Source organism: Manis javanica, chromosome 7 (genome assembly GCF_040802235.1).
Source record: "Manis javanica isolate MJ-LG chromosome 7, MJ_LKY, whole genome shotgun sequence".
Lineage (NCBI taxonomy): Eukaryota > Metazoa > Chordata > Mammalia > Pholidota > Manidae > Manis > Manis javanica.
Window position 1 is genome coordinate 73862882 of NC_133162.1, and position 18533 is coordinate 73881414.

Here is an 18533-nt window from a genome sequence, read left to right on the forward strand (position 1 = left end):
CCCCGAATAGCCAAAGCAATCCTGAGAAGGAAGAATAAAGTGGGGGGGATCTAGCTCCCCAACTTCAATCTCTACTACAAAGCCACACTAATCAAGACAATTTGGTACTGGCACAAGAACAGACCCACAAACCAGTAGAACAGAATAGAGACCTCAGATATTAACCCAAACATATATGGCCAATTATTATACGATAAAGGAGCATTGGTCATGCAATGGGGAAATGACAGTCTCTTCAACAGATGGTGCTGGCAAAACTGGACAGCTACATGTAAGAGAATGAAACTGGATCACTGTCTAACACCATACACAAAAGTAAATTCAAAATGGATCAAAGTCCTGAATGTAAGTCATGAAACCATAAAACTTATAAAAAAACATAGGCGAAAATCTCATGGACATAAACATGAGTGACTTCTTCATGAACATACCTCCCTGGACAAGGTAAACAAAAGCAAAAATGAACAAGTGGGACTATATCAAGCTAAAACGTTTCTGTAAAGCAAAGGACACCATCAATAGAACAAAAAGGTATCCCACAGTATGGGAGAATATATTCATAAATGACAGATCCGATAGTGTTGACATCCAAAATATATAAAGAGCTCACACACCTCCACAAACAAAAAGCAAATAATCCAATTAAAAAATGGGCAGAGGAGCTGAAGAGACAGTTCTCTAAAGAAGAAATTCAGATGGCCAACAGCACATGAAAATATAATCCACATCTCTTGTCATCAGAGAAACACAAATTAAAACCACAATGAGATATCAAGTCACACAGGTAAGGATGGCTACCATCCAAAAGACAAACAACAACAAATTTTGGCGAGGTTGTGGAGAAAGGCGAACCCTCCTATACTGGTGGTGGGAATGTGAATTAGTTCAACCATTGTGGATAGCAGTATGGAGGTTCCTCAAAATGCTCAAAATAGAAATACCATTTGACCCAGGAATTCCACTTCTAGGAATTTACCCTAAGAATGCAGCACTACAGTTTGAAAAAGACAGATGCACACCTATGTTTATCGCTGCACTATTTACAATAGCCAAGATATGGAAGCAACCTAAATGTCCATCAGTAGATGAATGGATAAAGAAGATGTGGTACATATACACAATGGAATATTTCTCAGCCATAAGAAAAAAACAGATCCCACCATTTGCAACAACGTGGATGGAGCTAGAGGATATTATGCTCAGTGAAATAAGCCAGGCGGAGAAAGACAAGTACCAAATGATTTCACTCATACATGGAGTATAAGAACAAAGGAAAACTGAAGGACCATTACAGCAGCAGACTCAGAGAGCCGAAGAATGGACTAACAGTTACCAAAGGGAATGGGACTGGGGAGGATGGGTGGGAAGGGAGGGACAAGGGTGGGAAAAAAGAAAGGGGGCATTGAGATTAGCATGTATAGTGTGGGGTGCCACGGGGAAAAAAAAAAAAGAAAAAGCACTGGCATCCTATGGCCTACCAAATGTTGTTGTTGTGTAGTATCTCAGTTCAGTATTATTTATATACCAAAAAATTCTATATAAAGTGTTTACTTTAATGATTTTTAGTATATTCATAGCTGTGGAAATACCACCACAATCCAAGTGTAGAACATCCTCATTACATCAGAAAGAACTCCCAAACCTATTTATTAGTAATGACTCTCCGTTCCTGTCTGCCCCTTTCCTTACACCCAGGCAACCACTTAGCTATTTTCTTTCTCTATATATTTGTCTTTCAGGACATTTTAAATAAATGGAATCATATACTATATGTCTTTTGTCACTGGTTTCTTTGATTCAGCATATGTTGTCAAGGTTCATTAATGTTATACATAATTCTTTTTAATGCCTAATAATATTCCATTGTATGGTAACACCACATTAGTTAATGAACATTTATTTAAATTATTTTCACCTATAGGCTATTTTGAATAATGCTGTTGAAAACATAAAAGTTTTTGTGTGAATGTATATTTTCATCTCTTGCATACATACCTAGTAGTGGAATTACAAGGTCATGTGGTGACTCTTACGTTTAACAATATGAGGAACCACCAAACTGTCTTCCAAAGTGGCTACAGTATCCTACATTCCCAAAAGCAATGAATGACGAAGGTTCTAGTTTCTCCACATACTCACTAACACTTGGCTAATATCAAAAAGTATACAAGGGACAAAGGAGCCAAGATAGTGGTATGAGTAAGGCAGCAGAAATCTCCTCCCAAACACATATATATTTTTTTGAAAATACAACAAATACAGCTGTGCCTAACAGAGAGACCAGAAGATGCAGTACAACAGCCAGGCTACATCTACATCTGCAAGAACTCAGCATCTCACGAAAAGGGTAAGATACAAAGCTACGATACAGCAGGACCTAGCACTCTCCCACCCCAGCTCACCGGCAGGAAGAAAAGAGTCAGAGTGGGGAGGGAGGGGAAGCGCAGGACTGCTAAATAACCAGCCCTAGTAATCTGCACTGGGAGCAAAGACACACATTGCATGGTGTACTGGATATAAGAAAAATAGAAAAGTAAAATCTGCGAGCAGGTCCCCACAGCCAGCTCCCCTGGGATAAAAGAAAAAAGAGTACTTTTTGAAAGTCTTAAAGGGATAGGGGCTTAACAGCTGGATGGAATAGTCCAGGCACACTCAGCCCAGCAGGCTCGGAATCCTAAGGAACTTCAGGCTCTCTAACCCCCTGGGTGGGAATATAGCTCTGAAGTACCTCACAGCAATAAGCAGCCTGCCATTTGTTCCCCCTGGCTGGCGCTGCCCTGCTGCAGCGGCGGAGCAGCTGGAGCGTGATACCGCCCACAGTAACGGCCCTGAGTCTCCTCCCAGCGTGCAGCTACCAGGGCCATACAAACCCGCTGCTGCTGGTGTGCAGCTGCCTGGCAGAGACAGAGAAAGCTGGAACAAGGCACAAAGGGGCTCCATTCTTACAGGAGAACACGTCCGGTGAACCTGTAACTCTCCACAGGGTTCTGGGCTACCCTGAGGGCTGCCCCGCCACAGCAGCTCAGTGTATTAAACCAGAGGCTCCTCCTGGTGTGCGGATAAACAACACAGCAGCGGAGAAGGGCACGGCACCCAGCAAGCAGGAAGGGACTTTGTTCTCCCAGCAGACAGATATGCCACCTGCCTACAACTACCTCTATCGCCATGAAAAGGCAGAAGAATCTGGTCCAGTCAAGAATCACCCAGACAACCACCGAGAGCGGGTGTGGGGAGATAGATATAACTAATCTCCCTGAAAGAGAATTCAAAATAAAGATCATAACCATGCTGATGGACCTGCAGAGAAATATGCAAGAGCTAAGGGATCAAGTCCAGAGGGAGATAATAGAAATGAAACAATCTTTGGAAGGACATATGAGCAGAATGGATGAGGTGCAAGAGACTGTTAATGGAATAGAAATAAGAGAACAGGAGTACAGAGAAGCTGAGGCAGAGAGAGATAAAAAGATCTACAGGAATGAAAGAAATTAAGAGAACTGTGTGACCAATACAAATGGAATAATATTCACTTTATAGGGCTACCAGAAGAAGAACAGAGAGAAAAAGGGATAGAAAGTGTCTTTGAAGAAATAATTGCTGCAAACTTCCCCGAACTGGGGGAGGAAATAGTCTCTCAGAACATGGAAGCCCACAGATCTCCCAACACAAGGGACCCAAGGAGGAAAACACCAAGACATATAATAATTAAAATGGCAAAGATCAAAGACAAAGACAGAGTATTAAAGGCAGCCAGAGAGAGAAAAAAGATCACCTACAAAGGAAAATCCATCAGGCTATCATCAGACTTTTCAACAGAAACCTAACAGGCCAAAAGAGAATGCCATGACATATTTAATGAAATTAAACAGAAGGGCCTTGAAGCAAGAATACTATATCCAGCATGATTATCATTTAAATACAAAGGAAGGATTAAACAATTTCCAGAAAAGCAAAAGTTGACGGAATTTCCCTCCCATAAACCACCTCTACAGGATTTTTTAAAGGGAATGCTCTAGATGGAAGCACTTCTAAGGCTAAATTGATGTCACCAGAGAAAATAAAATCACAGCAAAGAAAGCAGACCAACCAAATACTAAGTAAAGGCAAAAAATAAAATCAACTATTCACAAAAGCAGTCAAAGGAAACACAAAAGAGAACAGAATAAAACACCTAACAAATAAAGAAAGGAAGAGGAAGAATAAGAAGGGAGAGAAAAGAATCATCAAACTGTGTTTATAATAGCTTAATAAATGAGCTAAGTTAGACAGTCAGATAGTAATCAGCGAAGAAATAAATAAAATAAATAAAACTGAAAACAGAACAGTACAAAAAAAATCAATGAAACCAAGAGCTGTTCTTTGAGAAAATAAACAAAATAGATAAGCCCTTAGGAAGACTTATTAAGAGAAAAAGAGAATCTATACACATAAACAGATTCAGAAATGAGAAAGGAAAAATCACGATGGACCCCACAGAAATACAAAGAATTCTTAGAGAATACTATGAAAATCTATATGCTAACAAGCTGGAATACCTAGAAGAAATGGACAATTTCCTAGAAAAATACAACCTTCCAAGACTGACCAATGAAGAAATAGAAAATCTAAACAGACCAATTACCTGCAATGAAATTGAATCGGTAATCAAAAAACTCCCAAGAACAAAATCCCGGGGCAAGATGAATTCACTGCTGAACTCTATTGGACACATAAAGAGGACATAATGCCCATTCTCCTTAAAGTTTTCCAAAAAATAGAAGAGGAGGGAATACTTCCAAACTCATACTATGAAGCCAGCATCACTCTAATACCAAAACCTGGCAAAAACAACACAAAAAAAGAAAATTACAGACCAATATCCCTGATGAACGTAGATGCAAAAAGACTCAACAAAATATTAGCAAACCGAGTTCAAAAATACATCAAGAGGATCATATACCATGACCAAGCGGGATTCATCTTAGGGATGCAAGGATGGTACACCATTCGAAAATCCATCAACATCATCCACCACATCAAGAAAAAGAAGGACAAAAACCACATGATCATCGCCATAGATGCTGAAAAAGCATTCTACAAAATTCAACATCCATTCATGATAAAAACTCTCAACAAAATGGGCATAGAGGGCAAGTACCTCAACATAATAAAGGCCATATATGATAAACCCACAGCCAACATCAGACTTAACAGCAAGAAGCTGAAAGCTTTTCACCTAAGATTGAGAACAAGACAGGGATACTCACTCTCCCCACTGCTACTCAACATAGTACTGGAGGTCTTAACCATGGCAACCAGACAAAATAGAGAAATACGAGGCATCCAGACTGTTAAACAAAAAGTCAAACTATCACTATTTGCAGATGACATCATATTGTATATAAAAAAACCCTAAAGACTCCACTCCAAAACTACTAGAATATCTGAATTCAGCAAAGTTGCAGGATACAAAATTAATACAGAGAAATCTGTGGCTTTCCTATATAGTAACGATGAACCAGCAGAAAGAGAAATCAGGAAAAGAATTCCATTCACAATTCATCAAAAAGAAAAAAAAAAACCTAGGAATAAACCTAACCAAGGAAGTGAAAGACCTATACCCTGAAAACTACAAGACACTCTTAAGAGAAATGAAAGAAGACAGTAACAAATGGAAGCTCATCCCATGCTCTTGGCTAATAAAAATTAATATTGTCAAATGGTCATTGTGCCTAAAGTGATCTACAGATTCAATGCAATTCCTATCAAAATAACAACAGCATACTTTAAAGAACTGGGAACAAATAGTTCTAAAATTTATATGGAACCATAAAAGACCCCGAATAGTCAAAGTAATCCTGAAAAGGAAGAACAAAGCAGGAGGGATCTTGTTTCCCAACTTCAAACTCTATTACAAAGCCACAGTAATCAAGACAATTTGGTACTGGCACAAGAATAGACCCACAGACCAGTGGAATGGAGTAGAGACTCCAGACATTAACCCAAACATATATGGTCAATTAATATATGATAAAGGAGCCATGGACATACAATGGGGGAAGTGACAGCCTCTTCAACAGTTGGTGTTCGCAAAACGGGACAGCTACATGTAAGAGAATGAAACTGGATCATTGTCTAACCCCATACACAAAAGTAAATTCGAAATGGATCAAAGACCTGAGTGTAAGTCATGAAACCATAAAACTCTTAGAAAAAAACATAGGCAAAAATCTCATGGACATAAACATGAGCAACTTCTTTATGAACATATCTCCCTGGGCAACAGAAACAAAAGCAAAAATGAACAAGTGGGCCTGTATCAAGCTGAAAGAAAACCTTCTGTACAGCAAAGGACACCATCAACAGAACAAAAAGGCATCCTACAATATGGGAGAATATATTCATTAATGACAGATCCAATAAAGTGTTGACATCCAAAATATATAAAGAGCTCACAGACCTCAACAAACAAAAAGCAAATAATCCAATTAAAAAATAGACACAGGAGCTGAAGAGACAGTTCTCCAAAGAAGAAATTCAGATGGCCAACAGACACATGAAAAGATGCTCCACATCGCTAATCATCAGAGAAATGCAAATTAAAACCACAATGAGATTATCACTTCACACCACTAAGGATTGCCACTATCCAAAAGACAAACAACAAGAAAGTTGGTGAGGGTGTGGAGACAGGGGATCCCTCCTCCACTGCTGGTGGGAATGTAAATTAGTTCAACCATTGTGGAAAGCAGTACAGAGGTTCCACAAAAAACTAAAAATAGAAATACCATTTGACCCAGGAATTCCATTCCAAGAATTTACCCTAAGAATGCAGCAGTCCAGCAGTCCAGTGTGAAAAAGACATATGCACCCCTATGTTTATTGCAGCACTATTTACAATAGCCAAGAAATGGATGCAACCTAAGTGTCCATAATTAGATGAATGGATAAAGAAGATGTGGTACATATACAGAATGGAATATTATTCAGCCATAAGAAGAAAACAAATCTTACAATTTGCAACAACATGATTGGAGCTAGAGGGTATTATGCTCAGTGAAATAAGCCAGGCGGAGAAAGACAAGTACCAAATGATTTCACTCATATGTGGAGTATAAGAACAAAGAAAAACACTGAAGGAACAAAACGGCAGCAGAATCTCAGAACCCAAGAATGGACTAACAGTTACCAAAGGGATGGGGACTGGGAGGATGGGTGGTAAGACAGGGATAAGGGGGGAAAAAAAGGGGGCATTAGTATTAGCAGACATAATGTAGGAGAGGGCACAGAGAGGTTGTGCAACACAGAGAAGACAAGTACTGATTCTATAGCATCTTACTACGCTGATGGACAGTGACTGTAATGGGGTATGTGGCCGAGACTTCACGATGTGGGGAGTCTAGTAAACATAATGTTCCTAATGTAACTGTAGATTAATGATACCAAAAAAAAAGTCTACAAGTGTTGATGAGGATGTAGAGAAATTGGAAGCTTCAATTCTCGAGCAACTCACACGACAGAACTAACATCATGAAATGAGATTCTTTTATCCTTTCAAAACTTGAACTGTACTACTTTTTGCTCACCTTTCCTACTGTCTTTGGCACTTGGATGCTGCTCTGATCCTCTGTTTTATCCTCTTCCTCATCATACAAGCTAAGAACAGTTTTGGTTCTATTTTTGGTTGCTTTGTCCAATGGGGAAGATGAAGAAAGTAAATCAGAATGCTTGGCTGGAAGAGAGAGTCAACGTCCTTCCTGGAAATGGAAATAATAAGGAAAATATTAAGTATCACCTGGAAATACAAATTCTATTGTGGGGCCTCCCAAACTCCTCATTAATTCAGTAACTGCCACATTTGCATGTTTCGGGGCCCTACAGCTAATCACATCTGCTCCCAGGTAACAAAACCCTGAGCTAGTTCTTCATTGGCTGCTCCAATAAAGAGTCCTGCACAGATAATTCATAGACAAAAGTAATTTTTCCAAACAGTTTAAAGCCATGGGTCCCTCCTTCCTACCATTATATATATATACAAACACTGATACACACAGGTTGCTCAAGAACTGTAAATTCTAAGTCATAAAGACAACACAAATGCCAGTCATTAGGAGAGGATCATGTATTTCCTAGTATTTAACTAATACATGAGTCTCTAAGAGAAACCTAATTGACAAAATCAGACACTTAAATTTTAAAAGGCTTACACTGTATCAATTATACAAAATCACATAAAATGTGTACACTCAATGATAAGAATCTTTGAAATAATCTAAAATGCAGCATTTATTCATTCCACAAGTATACCACATTTCAGGTAAGATGCCACTGATTTAAGAACCACTATTACTATATGAACCACCAAGGTCAAAAACAACAACCTCAATTAACATGCCACTGATTGCAAGAGGTGTATCCTACTTTCAGAGTGGTTAAACTGTGGGAAAAACATGCTTCTTTGAAGAAATATAATTTTTAAGGTGCCTACTATGTGCAAAGTAATATGACAAGTAGTACAGATACAATGGTCAACAAAACAAACCTGGCCCCCATCTTCACGGTGCTTATACTCAAGCAGAGAGATGGTAGCACAGGAGAGCACCTGGAAAGTGTGGACTGGGTTATGACTGGGGTAAGCCAGGGGCTTCTGGACACAGAAAAGGTCTTCATGCAAACTTGGGGAAGACAATGTCACACAATAATAAAATACAGTGTTTCTATCACTGCAGCCCCATGGAGTCAGAAAAAGCAGACATGCCAAGAAAAAACACCATGGCAAATAAGATGAGGAAGATCCTAGGGAGAGAAAGGAACAGACACAAAGGGACAATAATGTAAAATGGGAAAACAACACATCACTGTGTGCACAAGCACACCTAGAGAGGTAACTGAAAGGCAGGAGCAACGTTGAAGGCTTCCCTGAATGGGGAGGATCACATGTTTTCTTCTTTATACTTTGTACTGTTTTCAAATCTCTCAAAAAAAATAAGTCATTTATTTTCTGTGGTAGAAAATGTAAGGTGTGTGTACGTGTGGGTTTTACAAGAACAAATGAGAGACAAACCTATCAGAATATACAAGAAAAATAAAAACTTGACCTTTTCTGACTCCTCCACCTGAGTTGTCCCAAGCTCTGATGATTCCAGCAGACTCAACCTTCTTACCCACAGGTTTCACTCCAAACTGTGCCTCCTTCTCTTCTTCCTTGCTAAATAGCAAAGGTTGTACCTCAGGAATGGTCTCTTTTTTCTACCAAAAGAAGAGTAAATGACAACATCAAAATCAAAAAAAGTGTGTCTAGCAGGACAATGCGTAACACACGCCGAAACCACAGCTCTGTTTAGGGCATCTGCTAAGTATGGTTGTGGGAAAGAGAGGAGAGCATAGTGAAAGGGCACAAACAGAAAGCAGTAGGCATTACAACCTCCAATGCACAGACACAGCACCTCAGTTTCTGCCACACCGTCTGCTCCCGTCTCCTTGTGCCTGCTGACTGCACGACGCTGCCACTGCCTGGATCCTTACTTCTGCCACCCAACTACTGGTCTCTCCTCTCTGCTTCCCTCCTCTTACATTTCAGTTACATGACCACCATCCAGAGCTCTTGCTAAAATAAAACACCCATCCAATTACTTTATTTCCCACCCCAAACCTGCATTTTTGTAATAAGTTAAGTATTGAACATGACAATCAACTGACACCTCATTTTATCCCTCTAGTCACCTGCACCCCATCAGTTCTCACCTATTCCTTACATGTAAACTCTCACACGTCCACACTTGTTTCTCCCTCTGTAGAAGCAAATCCTCCTCATCTTTTAAGCAAGGCTCAGCTTAGCCCATCCTGCCACCCATAAAGGTTTCCTGTTGTCAGTAAGAATCCATTTACTTCATTGATAAGAATGCTATTGATATCTCTACCTAGCCCTTACATTACTCTCCCCCTAATTTACATGAATAGCTATCATACAGCTTTTTATCCATCCATTTGGAAGGATCATACAGTGCATTTCCACAGCCAGTCATGGTGTTTTATACCAGGGTAGGTATTTTGACACAGGTTTTTGAGCGCTTTGCACATCTCTCATCTCTTTCTTACCTGGGAGCTAGGGATTTCAGAGATTAGGAAACTGAGGTCACTAACTTACCTAGAGTTATTGGCATCCTTGGGGCAAGCGACTTATCAAAAATTCTTGAGGAAAAAAAAACTAACTCCATCATACTAACTAGACTATAATATGTAAGGAAGTAAGCTTAATGCAATACTCATCAGGTTATCAAGACATTCAGGAAGTAGAACAGGATAAAGAGATTTTTTGTTATTGTTAGGAAAAGGTCCTTAAAATGCATGCTCATTTAAACTTGAAATAAAAGACTGGAAACCCACAAAAGAATTTCAGAAGAGGTATGGCAAACTGAAGTGATTGAAGGAAAAAATTTCTGTGCAATGTGCTGGACTCACTGAAAACTACATATAATTTCAATGCAAGCTGATAGGGAGAAAAATGAGATTAAGTATGGAGAAACATAACCTTTCATATAACCATAGTCCTTAAATCAAGGAATATGCTGCCCAAACTGTTGATTTTAAACCTTCCTAAAGATAAACTGACTCATCTTCTTCATAAAATTAATTTTATTGATAGGCTTCAAACTGAGTCAAATTTAATTTACTTTGAAATATCCTAGGATCTCTAAAGAAAAAATATCTTATCTGCTAATGGTGATTCTGTCTCACAAATGGTAAAAATAAAGTGTGCAGGTGGTTTAGCTACCTAAGAGGCGTATCTTTGACCTTTTGTCTTATTTAACAATTATAGTTAAACAGGTTGAAAGAAGTTTTACATTTCCAGAACTTTCAAAATTCATTAGATTATTGCTCATTTATCCAGGGTAGAAGTTATTTTTATGATTTACAAAGAAAATCAGATCTCTCAACTTTTAACCATTCAGCCACTAGATGTCTTCTTTAGGGAGACTGAAGGGTAGGGTTATGAGCACCTCAGAAGCAGGAGCAGGGAGCTCCAGAGCCCAGGGAAGGCAGTGCTCCCCCAATGCTGAAAGCTTCTGGAGTAAGCTGTGCAATTCCAAATGTGGTGAGGAAAGAGTGCTTAAATCATGGACCTGCACGTGCTTCATCCAGGAAGCTTCACAGGACAGGTTAACATTTCTACCATGTCTCAAAGTATGAAGAATGTTTCTATATAAGAGACAATAACCCTCCTCTGGAGTATTCTGGGATAGGATGAGTCACCTAGAATATATGCAAATGAGGCTAGAAAAGAGGTGTCCAGGTTGGAAGAGATTACAGATGGCACAGTAGGCTCAGATAAGGCATTTTGCCAAGAGGACAATGGGACTGGATCTCTGAGACAAGAATGAGGGCAATGGTCAGGAGAGCAGATGGAGGGAAGGAGCATTCACAGAGAGACCAGATAAGAAAGCACCTCACCAGTCAAGGCTAAAGATGACAAAGCAACAGGGATGGGAGGAAACAGCCTTAACTGGCAAGAAACAATGACGATTCCTCCATCAAAGGAGAAATAGCCACATGTGTCCTAGTGGTTATATTGCAGAATACTATATAGTGGTAAAAAAGGGCAAGGTGAGGCTTATGGGAATGATAAACATGCTGTGGGACAAAAACTAATGCATAAAAATGTAGACATGATCATATTTAAACAACGCAAAACACATGTGGATGCCTAGAAACAGGCCTGGAGGGACTGGCAATGCCTCACTACCAGTGATTACATCTTGGAACGAGTATGGAGTGGGACTCTGGGTTCTTTATGCATTTGCTAAACCTTTCTTAAGAAGACATCTGTGTATTACACTGTAATTTAAAATAAGCTTTAAACAGAAAATATTTAGGAGGTATAGAAAAACCAAGTATCAGCCTCTACAAACAGGAAGTTCCAGGTTCTTTTATTGCCATGTGCCTATTTCACTGTACACAAGGAGAAGCCAGGTCCCTAGGGCCACACAGGTTTCAGGAATGTGGTCAACCATCACCACAGTGGGAGGGGGAAAGTCTTCATCAAGTGTCGGGGTAGGAGCTGCCATTTTGGATTCTGTGGCTGTTCCAACACGGGAAGTTTCCCTGGAGGCTCATACCTCCTGCTCTGTCTTGCAGGGCTTTCTGCCCTCACGCATGCCAAACTGGAGTGGTCTCAAGTTGGGTTGGAAGGCCGTCACAGCAGGCTGTGAGCTGGCTTGACTCTTGGCCTTTTAGGCTAATCCAGCACAGGTAAAGAGGTCTCCATGGGGCCTAGCCTAGAAAGTTCACTGTTAGCAACTGCCAGTCGGTAATAAAAAAGTGCTTGGCCTCACTCTTCTATGTGCACATACTTCAGGAGTGTGCTGGGGAGGGATTAATGACAGGCCAAAAGCAGGCTTCCAGTGTGTCTACGTTCCAGACAAGCATTACGTTAATGACTCCTTCCTCTCATTCTCTAATACTCCTTTTTCACATAAAATGAGATTGGCTATGTTTTAGCTTAGGTAACTGTGGTAGTGATGCCATTTAGACAAAATCACTGGAAGGACACTTAGATTAACTACTTCTTTTCTTATCATATATTTTAATTTTTAAAAAAACTTTAACTGTGGTAAAAAACATATAATAGAAATTTTTCCATCTTAACCATTTGAGCATATAGTTCAGTGGTGTTAATAATAATCGCACTGTTGTGCAATCATCTCCAGAATTACCTTGCAAAACTGAAACTCTTCACATCAAACAGCTCCCCATTTCCCCCTGCTGCTACCCTGGCAACCACCATTCTACTTTCTGTCTCTGAATTTGACTGCTCCAGGTACTTCACGTAAGTGGAAACATATAGTATTTGCCTTTTTGTGCTGGCTTATGTCATTCAGTATAATGTGCTCAAGGTTGATCCATGTGGTAGCACGTGTCAGAATTGCCTTCCATTGGTACTCTGCCCCCCGAAGACTATACCCGACACTGAATGGGTTACAGACACAGAGGAGTGCTTTTTTTCCAGGCTTCTGTATGTGTGCTTCATCTGTAAAATACCACTAACCAGAAGCTATCTTTCTAAAACTAGGAAAACAAGTTTTCCAAGGTCAGGTTTTAGGAGCTGATTCAGGGAGTATCACTATTCTGTAACACCACCTCAAGGATGTTTCCTGGGCCTAAGAGGTTAAGAATACCTTTGTTGCAGGAGGAACAGATGCAGGAGGAGAGCCAAACAGAGAACTTCCACTATCGGGATCCTCTTTGAAGAGCAGTGATACTCTCTGAGTCCTCTTTTGGCTACACAAACAGATGAAAGACCAAATTAAAGGCAAATGGGATTTTTAAAAAAATACAATATTCTTTCTAGGTCACACCTCTATGAACCCACCTGCCACCAACATGCCCAAGCTATCAGCTGACCTTATACAACTGAAAGCAAGCAAGAAAAACCTTTGAAGTAGGTGCGATTTGTGCCTAGCAAGTCATCAGCCTCTGTCCCCCACCCTTATGTAGAAGAGCTAAGGCCCTCCTCAACCTGGCCCTTGTTAGTTATTTCTGACTCGGTGTGGGTGCACTAGCTGTTCGCTTTCAGAGGCACACGACACTGCTAGCACTCTGTCTCACCACTTCCTAGGGCACAGGAAGAAACAGAGAACATGAGTGCCTATTTCCAAAGTGGTCAGAAGGCAGCTGTCAAAAGATCACAGGGCCAGGGCCTGCTTCGGGCTGTGACCTGATACCTCCTTGGCCACCTAATCCTGTCTTTCTAAGCATCCCCATCCTTTCCCTTCAAACCCCAAATCCACCCCTTTACATCCCCAACAGACAAACCTCTCAGAGCTGGAAAAGCAGAACTCATTTCCCTGTTCATCACATCACTACGCACCCAGCTCCTACCCCATGTTGGGCAACCAGAGCCGAAATGCGGTCACAGGTCTCCTCACCACCTTCCTCTAGCCTGTCTTCACCTACCTCCTTACCTGGGATTCTGGCAGGCCCCTACACACAAGGTGCTCAGTAAATGCCAGAACAACTATTCATCAGTACATCATCAGGAACAGAAATAATATGAAAGTGAAAAAACACAGGGAGGCTTAGCACTGGACTGGTTTTTACTATATGATAAAGAATAATACAACTAACATACTAGGGAATTACCAAAGTAATGAAAACTTCAAAATCAGTTTTTGCTAGGAAAAAAGCATAGTAATAGTAAGTCACTTCAGTGAATTTTTTACCATATCCATCTACTTCTATTAGAACAAAATTATAATTAACAAGGCAAAATCTATATAACTTGTTAGTTTGATACTGATGTCTACATCTTAAAAAAACAAAAAAACTAAGGATCAACCAAACAGTTGAGTGCACTTACACTGGACACATACACTAAAGGACAGTTACAAACTAAATCTGCACCTTGAAGAAGTTATTAAAGCAAAGAGCCAATTTGCAACGGCACAGTAAGATGCTACCTAGTATGCCTTTAAGGACATATACCAATACAGAGTTACACAAATTATAACCAAAATATCCGACTACTAGGTGATGAATGATCACAAAGTATTAATGACTATATCAGATGCCTGAAGAGTGCCGAACACCTCATAAAGCAGCTATAGCAGAAAAATCTTACTCATTATCTTCTGAACAAGAATTTCTAAACAAACTAACCAACCAAAACCCCCGAGAACAACCCACAAGACATCTGGTGACTGATTCTGAAGGTAAGCTACTAGAGAAGAGCTAGTTAGCTCTCTGGACAAGGTTACATAAAAGACTACAATCCTTACACTCGGCCTCATTCCCCAACTCTCAGCTACTGCTGGCTAAATGGGGGCTTCCCGTGGAGACCTGTCCTCAGGAAAACATGTGCTTGTTCAGTGAGCTACGGTATTTCTCATTATAAGTAACAGGTTAAGTATTTTGATTTATTTAAAAGGTACAGAGAAAATGATCATAGAGTCTATGGATCTAAACCAGGCACTTTTGAGAGTGAAAGGGAAAGTTATTAATAATCATCCTGAAATGAAAGGAACAAAGCAGGGCTGCCAGGCAAGCCAGGGCATTTGAATGCCTTGCTAAGATAATATTTCACAACTTCATTAGGGTCACAAAGCTTCTTTCTTTTTTTAGAATGGTTGTGAGATATAATTTACATACCATAAATCTTACACTTTTATAAAAGTGTACAATTCACTGATTTTTAGTATATTCAGAGTTGAGCATCTATCACCATAATCTAAGTTCACAGTATTTCCAACAACCCAAAATGAAACCCTACTTGTTAACATTCACTCCCAATTCTCCTTTCCCCTCAGCCTCAGGCAAACACTAATTTACTTTCTGTGGCTATGGATTTATCTGTTCTGGACATTATATACCAATGGACTCATACATGTGGTCTTCTGTGACTGGCTTCTTTCAGTTAACACAGTTCATTAATATTGTGGCATGTCTCAATATCTTGTTCCTTCTCATTGTATGGGCAGAATACATTTTGTTTATTGTTTCATCAGTTGATGGACTTTTCAGTTACTATGTACAATGCTGTGATGAACATTCATGTGTAAGTTTTTGTGTGGACAGATTTTCATTTCTCTTGACCGTATACCTAAAAATGAAGTTAAGTCCTTTGGTAGCTCCAGGTTCAACTTTCTAAGGAACCACTGTTTCCCAAAGTGGCTGCACCATTGTACATTCAGTGTCTGTAAAAGCAATTTTAGAGAGTCTGATGAAAGCAATGAATTATTTCCTCAGAAAAATGCCCATACACAAAACTTATAGACAACTTTAAAACCAACTGGAAATGGAATAAATCGGGAGCAGAGAAAGCATTAATGAAAGCTAAGTATTGGGTGTAGCTGGTATTGGAACCTCCAAGTGAGACGTTTCCAGATCTCTAAACTAGTGACCACGTGTGCGTGGTAGGGGGCAAAGGGAGACAGGGCACATATGTAACGTAACTTCTACACAACCTAGAAAATGCTCAAGTGCAACATGGCCAGAGATGAGGGGCATATACAGAGGGAATTATTTTTGCTCTAAACTTTCACTTTTTCTTCTCTCTCTCACCTGTCTTTTAGGTCAAGAAAGGATTCTTATAAGAGAAGGCTTAAACTGAGTCTTGAAGGAAGATGGTCAGGTAAGAAGGAAGAAGGGCATGTCTCAGGGGAGAGAGTGCAAGAAAAATAAAGGAATGAAATGTTATTTCCTCTGAGTCATGATGATAAATGGTAACATGTTAAGTGACTGAAATTTAACAGCTATGCTAAGCATTTCCCATTTTTTGGATTTCATTTAATCCTCTCAATGATCCTATGTGAGAGGTACTATTATTATTTTTGTTTAACTGATGAGAAAACTCAGGCCCAGAGAACTTTGGTAACTTGCCCAAGGTTATTGTTATTCAGAAAGGAACTGGCAGGGCCAGAATTTATCAGGTACTGGAATTCCAGAGCCTATATTCTTCTTCTTTTTTTTTTTTTTTTTTAAGGAGAGCAAGGTACCAGCTTTTATTTAGAGATAAAGTGAGAGGAAAGAGCTTCCAGCTCACACCAGGAGGGGACAAGAGAGCCCCCCAGAGCCTATATTCTTAACCAGAGGCAAAATATATACCCAAGGGTAAAGCCACCAGCACCTAAAAGAAATGGTGACATTTCAAATGATTACAATATTTAGAGATAGAAATATGAGGTACTTTTGAATCTATCAAATCAAAATTAAGGCTTAATCGCACCAACCCACAGGATTTATATGTCCCATCAATTACCTCTTTATGGTACTATCATTCAGTTGAATTCCACAGTAATCATTTAAAGCTCTTGAGGAAAAAGTATGTATTTGCAAGGTTATTATTCGGAATGTACAGCTAATCTGGCAGCATGTTACACCACCAATCACAGCCTGTGCTCAGACTACACATCCTGCTGGCTTCAGGCCAAGTGTTAATGTGAATCAGCTAACACTTACCAGCAACTGGTGGGATAAACACAGCACTGTAGAAAACCATTCTCCTAACAGGATGTGTATCAATGCTGAGGGTATTTCTGTTCAAATGACAAACTTACATACCCTCAACCACACTTTGCATTCTTTAGGATTTCCCAGAGGAAAAACAAACAAAAGACAACAAATTGCACTAAATCTCTAACAAACTAAGAAAGATGGTATTTTAGGGTTAAAGAGAAAAAAGTTAGGAAGAAGAAATTGTGTAAGGACCCATCAACAAAAAACAATGCCCAGTATTGGGGAAGGATACCTTACAAGTGAAAATCAACATATTTATTTTTATGACTACTGGGTAATGAGTGATTATCATGTCACCCCAAGCAACTGCACCTTGTGAATCAAATACATCTGACACTTGGACAATATGGCACTTAGGGGCATGTCATCTGTCCCACAGCTGAAAATCCACACATAACCTTTAACTCCCCCCAAACTTAACTACTAACAGCCTACTGTTGACCAAGTCTCACAGACAACACAAACACTCAATTAACACATATTTTGTATTATTATATGTATTATATACTGTAGTGTTACAATAATATCTAAGTGGACCCACTGCAGTTCAAACCTGTGTTGTTCATGGGTCAACTGTACCTTTATACTTATTATCACAGACACTGAAACACTTATTAAATCACTTCTTTCCATGACTAGCTCACCTGTTCTTAGCAATAACAAACAGGTCATCTTCATCATGGTCCTCAAACAGGCTGGTCTTTTTCACAGCCTTGGCCTCCTGGACCTGGGTGGTCCCAGAGTCCCGAAGTTCTCCTTTAGACCTATTATAAGGTGAATCAGTAATATTCCACTGGTCCTTAAAATATAAAATGTATGTTAAAATCCAGTAGTAATTTAGACTGAGGAACCAGGGAAGTAAAATAATTCATCATTAAACAAAACTGTATTTAAACTAAGCATTAAATTAAGTACATTACTCTTGAAGAAAGCTGACGTCCAGGACTTTTCTTTGAAGTCAAATCTAGACAGCTGGGTTCTCTAGCCTCAAAGACATTCTCTTACTTTTCTCCTCCACTGCCTGCCACAATGTTTCCCCCATCTACGGTTCTGTTGTGTGTTAGGACAAGGGAAGTTATCTACTTTAGGGGTTGAAAATTAATTTTAGAGGGGAATGAGAAGGAACAGTGTTGAAAAAAAACTAACACTTGGAGGAAAGTGATATTTTAATTTAAAAACCTCAATGCAAGTTGGAAAAAAATGTGTAAAAAGCTCATGTAAACAAGACACAGTGAAGCTGCTAGTGACCTTTTTTAACCACAAGTCTGAATCTGGCCTTTATAAAGCATTTGAGGGAAACCCCACCTGGCTATGCTCACCCCTTCATATCAAGTAACTCTTGAGCGCTTGCCAAGTGGTCCTTTGGTCTCTAGAGGCTAGGGCTTCAGAAATCAAAGTGGGGTACACAGGAAACACCATTGGTTATGTAGAATCTCAGATTTCACCCCGACTTTCTGAATCAGAACCTGCATTTGTAACAGGATGCCCAGGTGATTTCTCCACACTTTTTGGTTTGGGATATGTTTCTCTAGAACAGTGACACT

At 39.7% G+C, this 18533-nt stretch overlaps 1 protein-coding gene across 1 annotated transcript in view; it reads right to left on the reverse strand.

Moving 5' to 3' along the window:
• Positions 1-18533, reverse strand: part of LOC140850425 (WASH complex subunit 2-like) — a 68403-nt gene that overhangs the window by 15124 nt on the left and 34746 nt on the right. The window contains 5 exon segments of the mRNA XM_073241152.1: positions 7566-7736; positions 9078-9123; positions 9125-9228; positions 13155-13257; positions 17634-17788. Of these exon segments, the coding sequence (XP_073097253.1) occupies positions 7566-7736; positions 9078-9123; positions 9125-9228; positions 13155-13257; positions 17634-17788 (579 nt within the window).